Genomic DNA, 11,783 nt, shown 5'->3' with positions numbered 1-11,783 from the left:
ACCTGTTACCAAGGAAATGAATTCCACAATCGAGAGTGGAAAATATTTACCTTTGCTAATTGGAAGTCATGAATCATAAGATCACCCGTAAGCCTCAATTAAATGAAATTTTTAATTGGGACTTCATCTTCTCTGGTGAAATGTTGTGCCAGGAACTTGGAGGTAACTTTCCATCATAATACTCGATCGCAAGGTTTTTCGGGAGTGCATCAATATCAAAGCAAAACCGCAAAAACCCTGTCTCAACTCCAGATGTCTGGAAATTGCTCGAACTAGCTTTTTATTGACTTGTCAATTAGTGAGTGTTTCAAAAACAGGTTACATTATCCCAGATTAGGCGATTCCTTTCGGTTGTACAAGCATTTCGCAAAACGTTATCAAATTTTGCTTAAAACGTCATAAACAAAAACAATTAAAAACCACAAAAATTAACCGCATATTTATGGTTAAGCTGTTCTATTTTTAATTAAATGGCTTAGACCTAGCGGAATCTTTCGGTCGGAATATTTTGTAACTGTGGGAAAAATAGAGTTTAGATCGTGTATGTTTGTAGCGTATTGATTAGCGTTTGTAGACAGGTTCCTGTTAATTGCGTAGTATTTTTGACTAAGTGCGTAAGCGATCTGCCACGCCCCTACACCAACCGGCCTCCAATTCTCACCCAAAACAAAGTCAAATGTTTTTGTTTTCGTTTCGACTTTTGTCTATTTTCGCCTCAATTAAGAAAGTTATAATTATTTACGTCCCCAACTGGAACTGGCTGAGGCTGACGCCGAGGCTGATGCACTACCTCCTCCGAAGCCACCTCCGCCGTAGCCTCCGCCTGGATAGCCACCGTATCCACCTCGTCGGTGACCACCACCTCCTCCTCCTCCGCAGCAGAATCCACCGCGTCGAAATCCGCCGCCAAAGTGACGGACAGCCCTTATTCCAGATCCATCATCAATGCCGGGCTGTGCTTCAGCATCCTCCAGGGTAACCTTTTGATCCTCCAGTGGATGTCCGCTGATCAGGACAAGAACTGTCACGAAGACGAGAGCAAAAACTAGATATTGTCTCATATTGGAAATTCAAACACTTTCTGCAACGACATTAACTTGGGTTCCAACTTTTATAGTCAAATAGTGCGGGGAGGTCCCGTTTGAAGAGTAAGTGTTTTATAGCCCAGCACATGCTATCCAACTATCATTAGTTATAGCCGTAGGGCAATTATCATATGATGATGATTTCACCAAAACTTGAGGGCAATGGAAATCCCAGGCGCGTCAATTGCTGTCTTCAAAACACTTCCAAAACATTCCCAGGAACTTAAAAACACTAGACAGAATCTATACGTACACAGAGAAAAAAGAATGACAAATTAGGGATTTTGATTTTAGTTCAATTTTAATAATGATCTTTGTATTTTCCTTTTGTCTTAAAACTATGGGCTTTGAATATAATGAAAATTGTAAAAGGTAGTTAGTTATTTTCGCTGTGTACAGTTTTGTCAGCATCAAATTTTTAGACCAGCCCCCAAGATGGGGATTTACTTCTCCTACGGTTGAATGCAGACTAGACAACAACTCTTAGGTGATCACTGACCCAAGATTATTTTTTGCGCAGTTAATTAACTGCAGTATATACGGGAATCAAATATTTTTTATCACCTGAGATTGGTTTATCTTTTTGTGCATCAGGGGAAGCACATTAATTGCTTAGGCGCAAATATAAAAATGTTCAGTGAGAAAGTAAAACCAGTTTTTTGACCGGTATTCAAGTCTTTCCAAAAATAAGCTTATAATGATGATCTACAGATGAGCAGGCGAAACGAAATAAACGTAACAGATTTCAAGAAAACAAATCGTATATCATATGGGTTAAACCGGTTAAGGGTGTTAAATAGTGCTCAGGGAGTCCCTTCCAAATTACGCAATATTCGTTTTATTGGGCACTTGAATAGTAATTAATTCACTAACAAAATTTCCTAAGAGTAATTTATTAGTTGTAAAAATATATTATAATATTAATTTTAATTGTTTCAGCCGATGGTATTATTGTTTAAGTTCGGAATTTTAATATACATTTAAAATGTAATGTGGTGCTATCTCATAGTTAAAACCTTTACTTATTTCTTATAATTACTGAACCTCAAAGTAACTGCTTCAGATTGTTTAAACTACTATTTATATAGTATTCAACCCAAAAGAAAAGTAAATATATAATATTTATTAGAATATTGTTTTGGGAATAAGCGTTAAGCACGGGCGTATTAATTGCCTAATAGGCTTGACTAACTTTAAGACGTCTAGCCAGACTTAATCAAATTAAAAGTCAAAGATTTCCACGTCTGGCGAAATACTAATCAATTAGAGCCAATACAATAATTCGAGACGGTCCCGAAACCCCTGGAAACGCAAAATGGGGAACCGCCGCTCTTATACGGCACGTATAAGATGATTCACAATCGGTCATGCGAATGTCTAGTGGAATGCATCTGCGAAGGGGTGAATAGATTTCCAGCCCGCTAATTAACTTTGCTATTGACGATCTTTATTATTATAGCCTATAGCCAGCAAATATAGCAGAAACGCCCCCGGTTGTTGGCCTTTTTGAATGGTGAATGAAACAACAGGCCCAAATTGAAAAAAGCCCGCGGAAGCTAGCAATCGAGTTAACGGTGTGAAACAGATTTCTGTCTTATTTGGCCAACTTTCGGCAAGGTCAATGTCGGGTGCGATCGTCTGCAGACTGGGCCAAAACAAGACGGTCTCGAAACTGGGCGTGAAAGCCGCGTGGCGTTAACCAGTTGATGACGTTCTGGGCAAGATTTGCAAAGTTCCGCTCGGTCTGCGATCATTATTTTAAGGTGCCGAAGGTCTTCTGGTCTGTTTTTTTTGGCAAGCACATTTGGAAAATCACTAAAGAACTCTGTTGTATAAAATATTATTGGGTTTTTCAGACAGTCTTCAGTTGTTAATCTGCATTCGACGGTTACGGTTATGTTTCTACCCGCGCGTTTGGCTCTTTTGAGCCTTCTTTTTTTGATGGTCTCTGGGCAGAGTAGTAAAGCCAGAGATAGTCGTCCGCAGGGCAGGACTCTGGGTCTATTGACACCTCTTTTACTGGGAGGTGGTAGACCACTCTTCGATGTTCCCCTTGCTGTGGGACCACCTATAAGACCTGGAGGATCATCTTCTGCCGGCGGTGGAGGCACCCAATCGGATTCTGTGGATTCCTACTACGGCGGTGGTTATCCTAGCTATGGATATAGGCCCAACTATGGATATGGGTATCCCAGTTACGGTTACAACTATGGATATCCTGGATTGGGTTACGGTTATGGTAACTACTACAGACCCAGCTACTACAACTACGGTGGATACCAGAGACCGCAGTATTATGGATACAGACCGAATTATAGTTCCATTGGAGCCTCTTCATCTGCTGGTTATCCCTCGAATGGAGGCTATGGTAGTACAGCTAGCATCTCAAGTTCTCCCTCCAATCCCACAACACCGGGAATTGGAGCAGGATCTGGAACTGGTACCCCTCAGCTTTCCACCGCCCAGCAAGCCCAGTTAGCTGGTATTTTGGGCCAGGCTCTCGGCAGTAGTCTGCGCCCCCTGCTCGCGAATGGGGGCGGGGCAGCTGGAGCCTCAGGTGCCGGAGAAAATCCACAAGCCCTAAGCGGTCTACTTAGTCTGCTCGGCTAGGCCATAAGTCCATCAGTATTATAAGTAATCATAAATAGATTTTTAAGTCATCGAAATGTCTTTTATAGTTGTTACTACTTCGAAAGCTTCGAAGAAGTAATACAATCAAATTCAGAGTTAGTCTACATTAATAGATTCTTTACTTTGGTTGTAATATATATTTTTATAGTCATTGGGAATACACTCTTGCCAGAAGTAAAATTAAATGCTTAAAAATCAAAGTTAAAAAAGAACTATGCTCTCTATATAACTGATTCCAATACTTTTAATAATACCATCTTTGTTATTTATACTTTTAATCCGTTTTAATTTCGTTAAATAAAAGTTTGTTATTTGTTAAATTAAATTGAAATTGGGCGAGGGTTTTATACCTTCTCTAAAGGACGTTGCAATAAGCAATACGTTTTTTAAGAATTACTTATTCCTGATTTTTTAGATGACTGTATTGAGTACAACGACTTTTGTAACACTGCCAAGCCATGCAAATTGGTTTTGAAGAAGTGATCGTTATATGTTAACTATGAAGCTGATGGGTCAGGGATTCTCAGCTTCTCGTTGGCAATTTGTAAATAAACTTTAATTAGTGGGCGAAGAACTGCATTTTTTAAGGTATAAAAGGCAGCAATGCAGATCAGTTGGATCGTAGTAATAATTGAGGTGGATAGTCAATATGCAGCTCGCTTATTTTGCAACTTTTGCGTTTCTATTGGGAGGGGTTTTGAGCCATCCTGTGGAAGAGGATCCTGCTCCTGCTGCTACCCTAGATGATGTGGCTGATTTGGGTGGTCAGGAAGCGAAAGGAGGCGAAAGACCAGCTCGTTGGCTGTCTGGAGGATGGGGAGGAGGTTGGAACACAGGATGGAATGGAGGATGGGGTGGAGGATGGAACGGAGGATGGAACGGAGGATGGAACAAAGGATGGAGTGTTCCTTATCGGCCCTGGAGCAGCAGCTACAGTAGCTACTGGTGGTAGGAAACCAAAAACAGTGGCTTCCCAAAAATCCATGACACCTTTTAAATAAAGCTGCCCTCATATTATTATCAACATTTTTTTAAGTTCTTAAAAGCTCTCAGATTCAAATTAAGTCAAAAAGAAACTAAAGCTCTTAAAGCTTTTTAATAGCCGAGTCAGAAAAACAAAGCCATTTGAATTGTTTACGTTATGAAATGTTATGGGAAGCATTAAATCAATTCAACATTAACATATCTTTGCAAAAATGGCAAACAAGAAATGGAAAGTCAGTCATTTCACTGGATCGGTGGCCGCATAAAAGACCGTGATTTTGGCTCAGAGATCTACAGTTGCTCAAAGCAAAGAACCGAGAACAAACGAAAAAATCTATTCCAAACTTTGCTAAAGTATCTACAAGATGCGTCTTATTCTGCTGTCCATCGTTGGTCTTTTGTGCCTGGCCTATTCCTTCGCCTTGAATAATAATGGAGCCAATCTGGAGGACCTGTTGGGCGTGGCCCATCACGGAGGAAACCACGCCGAAGAAGGGCTGCGCCAGACTCGTGATGGCCATTACGGAGGTGGAAATTACGGACATGGTGGTCATGGTGGTCATGGTGGCCATGGTGGTCATCACGGTGGATATGGACACTATGGTCGCTAGCCTGAAAATATTACATTCATTTTCCCTTGATAACCCGTTGTACTGTAAATAAAAATGTTTCTGAAACCGATTTACATTTGTTCTTGAGGCTGGAAAGATACTTTTTAAAAAACCTTGCCTTGTTAAGGCAATCAAATCTCATAAAATGTATTTTGAACATATGTCTTCGGTAGAATAAGCAATCAATAATGTATACGTGTTCGTACATTTTAAATGGTACTTCACAGCTTTGCAAAATCATCATACACAAAAATATATACTCATATAACTTAACAAACAATTAATTTTGAAAACCCGTAAAGCAAACCACAAAACGATTCAATATATTTGAGGATTGAGTAATCTGAACTTGTTTGTTAAGCAAGAACAATAGGTACTTTGGTCTCCAGAACATTGGAAACTTGGATTTCTACCCAACGGACAAATATAAAAAAAAGCAAGCCAACAATGTAATACCCTTTAAATTATATAGCACGCTTATATTTATATTTAGAAGCCCTAATGTTTCGCAGATATTGAATTATTGCGGTGAATTGCAAATATGGAACTGAATATACCCCTTGTTAGAGTATTAAAATGACAAGCCCTCTTTCTTCATATACACTCAAATAGAAGAGCTTTGATTTGTGCAACTTTTTAAGCTCCAGAACTGTATTTAAATTTGGTGGAACCCAAGTTTGTTAACGAAGTACACCCATATAAAAAAGTGGGAGTGTTTTTTTTGGCTCGCACGAGCGAATTAAGCAAATAAGTTAAATTACTATTTTTTGTTTTGAAAAATAATTAAACAACGTTTGGGATATTTCGAGGGGAACCTGTATGGACAGCTCAGGTTCAATGGCTCGCACTCGTAAATCCCCACTTGTTTACTTTTCAGAGTCTAGATCAAACAAGTCGATCTTGACATTCATTTAACAATCGAGAGCTCATTTCAATATGAATCCTTGTGAATATATATGCTAGCTCGAATTATCAAACTTCGGACTCAAAAAATGTGTATAAGATCATTAAGTATTAAGCCAGTTTTTAAAATAGATGTTAAGTTACTTAAGATGTAGAAGGTAATTTTTCATTTTATAGCCATCTGGCCTGAAAAGACCTTTAAAATCAGCAATGTCGGGCTGAATAGGCTTAACCTGTCATATGTCATGATGATCTAGTGGAAGAATAGTTGATATTAAATTTGTTAAACATGCAATTAGGTGCAAATTAATCTCAAATTTGAAAGTTGCAGTAGTCTATATTTGGCTTTTATTGACCATCGATTTGACGTTTATCTGCCAGATGCAGTCCAGTAAAAACCCATAAAGTAAAACAGGTCCCAATTGATAACAGGCAACGAACCCTAATCGAATGATCTATGCATGAAACCACTTAGGAGCAGCATCCCGACAACTTTCGCAAATGAGACATTTAAATTTTAAATGATTCAGTAATGACAGCCAAAAAAAGACAAAAAAAGAAAGACGAAATAACAAAGAGTGTAATAATTGTGTGGTGAAATATAACGATGCCAAACAGAACCCGGTCAAAAAAGCCCCTAAACAATCGCACCTTGCGGCCAGGTAAATACATGGTATATGGTATAGTCAGAATATGGCAAGAGATGGTGGCGGAGCTATGAGGGGGGTCTGTAGAGAGACCCGACTTATTGATGCGTATGAGATCAGGAACGCCGGCTGACGCGATCTTTGAATATAAGGCCTGCGATTGAGTCCACAAATCATCAGTTGCACTCAAGTCTTCACCAGCAATCAATCGAATCGAATAGAACGGAAAGCAAGATGCGTCTAACACTCCTGGCCCTCATCGGTGTCCTGTGCCTGGCCTATGCCTACGCCCTGGATGATGCCGCCGACAACGAGCAGGTGATCGGACTCCTGGACGTCGCGGATCAGGGAGCCAACCATGCCAACGATGGAGCCCGAGAGGCCCGCCAGTGGGGCGGCTGGGGCGGACGAGGAGGATGGGGAGGCGGCGGCTGGGGTGGACGAGGAGGATGGGGTGGACGAGGAGGATGGGGCGGCGGCCGAGGAGGATGGGGCGGCGGCGGCTGGGGTGGACGAGGAGGATGGGGCCGCGGTTAGTAAGGTCGATACGTCAATATCGAGCTGACATTGCTGACCACGCCTCTGCCCAAACCCACCTCTTGCCCCACGTCAAAGGACATCCACCCATAGATGTCAAGGCGTTAATAAAGAACTTGAAGCATTAAAATTTGATTATCATTTGGAATGAAAAGGTGTCAAAGTGGTAAGATTGGTATAATAGCCTTTATAAGGAATATTTACCACAGCCAGGAGGATTCAAAAACCATTCGAAACAAAGTCAGCACATCTTTTGTATTGCCCAGTTTTGGCCAGTTTTGGCATTATATACATTACCTGTAAACTTTACAGTATGAAAAGATATATTGAGTTTAGCATAGCTCCTTTTTAAAAGGATTTCGGTCTTGCCAACCAAAAAAAAACCTTAACTAATTTTGTTAAACCTTATTTATTCAACAAGTTTGTTTATATGGAAAGACAGGACAGAGAAAAACTAACAGCTAATAGTTTCTAGGTTTAACCAGAGGTCAATAGCCTTACCCTGTCATATGCCTATGAGTCATGATGGGTGTTTTGCTGTTGATATAAGATTTACTCAATATGCAGTTAGTTGCAATTTACCTAACCGGTGGAAAGGTTCGGCAGTCTGCTGAATAAAAAGATGAGTAAGATCAAATCAATAATGATGTTTATCTACCAGAAGCAATACACCAGAAATTTAACTGTTCCCTATTGTTGATAGCTTACGAACCCCAATAAAATGAGCAACTTTTTGACAACTTTCGCGAATGAGATTTTGCAATTTTAAAGAATTTAAAAATAGTGCTGACACAGGAAATAATTCGAAAAACTGATCGAAACTGATATTTTTGAATAATTGCAAAGACGAGCTTGATGACTTTTAACAGAAGCAATACACCAGAAATTTAACTGTTCCCTATTGTTGATAGCTTACGAACCCCAATAAAATGAGCAACTTTTTGACAACTTTCGCGAATGAGATTTTGCAATTTTAAAGAATTTAAAAATAGTGCTGACACAGGAAATAATTCGAAAAACTGATCGAAACTGATATTTTTGAATAATTGCAAAGACGAGCTTGATGACTTTTTCATAATAAAACTCCTCTCTAAATCTTTTAGAATGTCTGACAGCCGTGTTTGTAAAAATTCTATACGAATTTTGCGTTAGTGGAGCTGTAGTGGTAGTCTGTCGGAAAACACAGATACTTCTTAAATATTCCCCATGCTACTATAGTACAAGCAAGGGAATAGGGGAGCTAGAAGAGGTAGTTGACGCCGAGTTATTGACGCGAATATAAGCCCTGCCGTCGGGTCCAGAAGTCATCAGTTGCGTTCAAGTCTTCATCAGCTATCATTCGAATCGAACGGAAAGCGTGATGCGTCTTACAATCCGAGCTGTTATTAGTATCCTGTGCCTGGCCTATGCCTACGCTTTAAATAATGGCCCCATCAAGGAGCTGGTAACTGTATACGTGGGTAACATTGATAAAGGAGCATTTCCTATCAGAATTATGCCCCTATCCTCCATATTTCCGAATTTGAAACTAGTGTTCAGCCATCGAAGCTACTGACAAAACGAACATAAACCCACGGGTGGCGACTCGTGAATAAAGAACATTGAAGCATTATAAAATTGATTTTCACTGGTATGTCTAAAAAGTGTCAAAGGGAGCCTTAGCTTAGGTCTTATAGCCTGTCAGAGTGCAATAATTGTATATTGGAATACAACAATGCAAATCGGAACCCGTCAAAAAATCTAATAAACAGTCGCACTTGGTATTTAGATTATAATTCAATATAAATAAGACAAAAAATGGATGTGGAGCTTAGAGGGGTTGTTGAAAAACCCTGACTTGTTGAAGAAGGGTCGTCGAATATAAGGCCTGCGGACGAATCGAACATCATCAGTTGCACTTAAGTCTTTACCTGTTATCAGTCGAATCAAACGGAAGGCAAGATGCGTCTCACAATCCTGGTTCTCATTGGATTTCTGTTCCTGGCCTACGCCTACGAACTGAATGATGTTACCAACAACGATCAAGTGATCGGACTCCTGGACGTCGCCGATCAGGGAGCAGACCATGCCAATGATGGAGACCGAGAGGCTCGAGAGGCTGAAGAGGAATCAAAGGAGCGAACACTACGTTATTGGCTAATACGGCTTTACTATGGATAGGCCGATGTCGTGCTGAAATTGCTTCGGCCAAACACACAACTTTTCCCACGTCAAAATGGCAACCTCGGATGTCGAGGCGTGAATAAAGATTATTGAAGCATTGCAATTTATTCTCATTGGTGTCTTAGGTGTTGTTTAGGCCTGTTAATATGTGTTGTTTTCCAATAAGGGATCTGTTGGCCGCAGGCTGTGTATATAGCCTTTAGATGACACTCCTTTAAAAAAAATTCCCATGAATTTATAAGACCAGCACAATATATTTAGAGATCAATGCTTCAATGTAGTCTTTCTTATTCGCAAATTTGGATCATATAGTATATATTGGGGTCAGCCCCAAACGAGGTTACATGTTTAAGCTAAAGTATTACTTTTTAACCAACATCCTTTGTAGAGTACAACTTATATTGTGTGAAGCCTCTAATGCCGGTATTTCTCAATGTTGAGCTGGTCGAAACTAACTCTTACTCAACATGCTATTAACCAGTTAAAAGATCCAATAGTATTTACTTGGCTCATCAATTAAATTGATTTTAAGGACCAGTTGTTAATCTCGTTTCTGAAGGTTGCTGATCAGGGAGCCAACTATATAGGGTCCGCTAGGCTCTCCAATTGAAATTTTGAAAGTTTTGTTCGGTCACCGAAGCAACTCAACAAAATAAGATTATCCACCCAGAAATTACGAGTCGTGAATAAAGAACTAAAGAAGACATAGCATTAAAATTTATTTCTCATTGGTATGTCTAATATGTGACAACGGAGATAGAGTTTATTCCGGGTTTTATGGCCTTTCAGGGATGTAATACCTGTCAATAAAAACCTATAAGCTATCGCACTTAGTGAGTAGGTATTTAGTTTAATATATTGCCGTATAAATATGACAAGAAGTGGTGGTGAAGCTAAACACGGTTGTTAAAGACCCCGTCTTATTCAGGCAGGAACGTCGAATATAAGGCCTGTGTTCGAATGGAACATCATCAGTTACCCCCAAGTCTGTTGAATCGAACGTAAAGCAAGATGCGTCTTATACTGTTGGTTCTCATTGGAGTCCTGTTCCTGGCCCATGCCTTCGCTCTGGATGATGCTACTAACAACGATCAGGTGATGGAACTCCTGGACCTCGCCGATCAGGGAGCCAACCATGCCCACGATGGAGCCCGACATGCTCGAGAGACTGAAGAGGAGACTGATGAAGATCGAGAGACTGATGAAGATGGAGAGACTGAAGAGGACCGACATATTTTGTATTTTTTAAATCACATTTTAGTCCAATGATGTACTGACATCGCTTCGTGAAACCCACTACTTTCTCCACTTCAAATGGACACCCTTGGATGTCGAGGCATGAATAAAGATTATGGAAGCATTGCAAATTATTCTCTTTGATTACATATAAAATGGAGGATAATTATAAAACTTTCTTCAATAATTTGAGTTAAGTTAATACAGTCTGGCGGTGGCGGTATGGGTGTATTTTGTTTCAAAATATAAACCAATCATTTTTCTTTAATTTAAATTTATACTATAGACGAGCAAGTGACAGGAAACAAACCACGTCGACGGAGTTCTAGTGTCCCGGCATTGGGCTGGCGTGACACACTGGTCTTTTGGGAAAAATTTCCTATTTCCTGGTTTTTCTGACAGGTCGGCTGACATCGCCGACCACGCCTTTGATAAAAGGACATCCACCCATGGATATCGAGGTGTGAATAGAAAACATTTAAGCATTAAAATTTTATTTCAATTTGGTATTCGTGAAGAGGTGTCAAAAGGAGCTGGTGCTTAACCCTGTTATTATAGCCTTTTCAAAGGGTATCTTAACTTTAGTCAGGAGCTTGTAACAACCCTTTTAAATATAAAGCCATCGAAAGTTAAAGAGCTTTGTAACACATCTTGAATATAAATTATTATTAATGAATTATTTTTTTTATAAAGGTGATTCCTTCGGGTATATACAGATAAAACACAACAAGTTTAAGAACTCCAAAGATCGCACTTCAAATGAGTTTATATGAGTGTGATTTACCGAATAATCAAATAATTAACACCAAATTATCCATTAATTACGTATAATTATCAAATGTTTGCAACAACAAATACTTTTGTAAGACTAGCAAATGGGTTTTTGGCTTTGTAGAAGTCAACGACTTAAGTGTTCTTAAGAAATTGTTTCTAATATTTACTCTGCAAGGGTAGTTATAGGTTGTGCTATTCTAGCCACTTTTCTT

At 39.6% G+C, this 11,783-nt stretch overlaps 5 protein-coding genes across 5 annotated transcripts; 4 read left to right on the top strand and 1 right to left on the bottom strand.

Moving 5' to 3' along the window:
- Positions 1-679: 679 nt before the first annotated feature.
- LOC119550246 (glycine-rich RNA-binding protein 10) lies at positions 680-1,095 on the bottom strand. The gene has a single exon (XM_037858820.1). It carries the CDS (start codon positions 1,059-1,061, stop codon positions 735-737), a length of 327 nt encoding a protein of 108 aa, XP_037714748.1. The 5' UTR covers positions 1,062-1,095; the 3' UTR covers positions 680-734.
- A 1,886-nt stretch (positions 1,096-2,981) lies between these two features.
- Positions 2,982-3,695, top strand: LOC119551649 (shematrin-like protein 1). The gene has a single exon (XM_037861084.1). The coding sequence runs from the start codon at positions 2,982-2,984 to the stop codon at positions 3,693-3,695; it is 714 nt and encodes a 237-aa protein (XP_037717012.1).
- Positions 3,696-4,365: 670 nt separating this feature from the next.
- On the top strand, positions 4,366-4,689 carry LOC119551710 (protein suex-1). Its single transcript, XM_037861184.1, has one exon. It carries the CDS (start codon positions 4,366-4,368, stop codon positions 4,666-4,668), a length of 303 nt encoding a protein of 100 aa, XP_037717112.1. The 3' UTR covers positions 4,669-4,689.
- Positions 4,690-5,017: 328 nt separating this feature from the next.
- Positions 5,018-5,381, top strand: LOC119551615 (cold and drought-regulated protein CORA-like). The gene has a single exon (XM_037861028.1). It carries the CDS (start codon positions 5,066-5,068, stop codon positions 5,309-5,311), a length of 246 nt encoding a protein of 81 aa, XP_037716956.1. The 5' UTR covers positions 5,018-5,065; the 3' UTR covers positions 5,312-5,381.
- A 1,650-nt stretch (positions 5,382-7,031) lies between these two features.
- LOC119550784 (neuropeptide-like protein 32) lies at positions 7,032-7,528 on the top strand. Its single transcript, XM_037859716.1, has one exon. The coding sequence runs from the start codon at positions 7,096-7,098 to the stop codon at positions 7,396-7,398; it is 303 nt and encodes a 100-aa protein (XP_037715644.1). The 5' UTR covers positions 7,032-7,095; the 3' UTR covers positions 7,399-7,528.
- Positions 7,529-11,783: the final 4,255 nt, after the last annotated feature.

Source organism: Drosophila subpulchrella, chromosome 2R (genome assembly GCF_014743375.2).
Source record: "Drosophila subpulchrella strain 33 F10 #4 breed RU33 chromosome 2R, RU_Dsub_v1.1 Primary Assembly, whole genome shotgun sequence".
In the NCBI taxonomy this organism is placed as follows: domain Eukaryota; kingdom Metazoa; phylum Arthropoda; class Insecta; order Diptera; family Drosophilidae; genus Drosophila; species Drosophila subpulchrella.
Note: the sequence above shows the minus strand (reverse complement) of the source record. Positions and strands in the feature narration are given on the sequence as shown.

Coding starts and splice junctions, on each gene's coding strand:
- LOC119551615 (XM_037861028.1), top strand. CDS start 5,066: ATGCGTCTTATTCTGCTGTCCATCGTTGGTCTTTTGTGCCTGGCCTAT.
- LOC119551649 (XM_037861084.1), top strand. CDS start 2,982: ATGTTTCTACCCGCGCGTTTGGCTCTTTTGAGCCTTCTTTTTTTGATG.
- LOC119551710 (XM_037861184.1), top strand. CDS start 4,366: ATGCAGCTCGCTTATTTTGCAACTTTTGCGTTTCTATTGGGAGGGGTT.
- LOC119550246 (XM_037858820.1), bottom strand. CDS start 1,061: ATGAGACAATATCTAGTTTTTGCTCTCGTCTTCGTGACAGTTCTTGTC.
- LOC119550784 (XM_037859716.1), top strand. CDS start 7,096: ATGCGTCTAACACTCCTGGCCCTCATCGGTGTCCTGTGCCTGGCCTAT.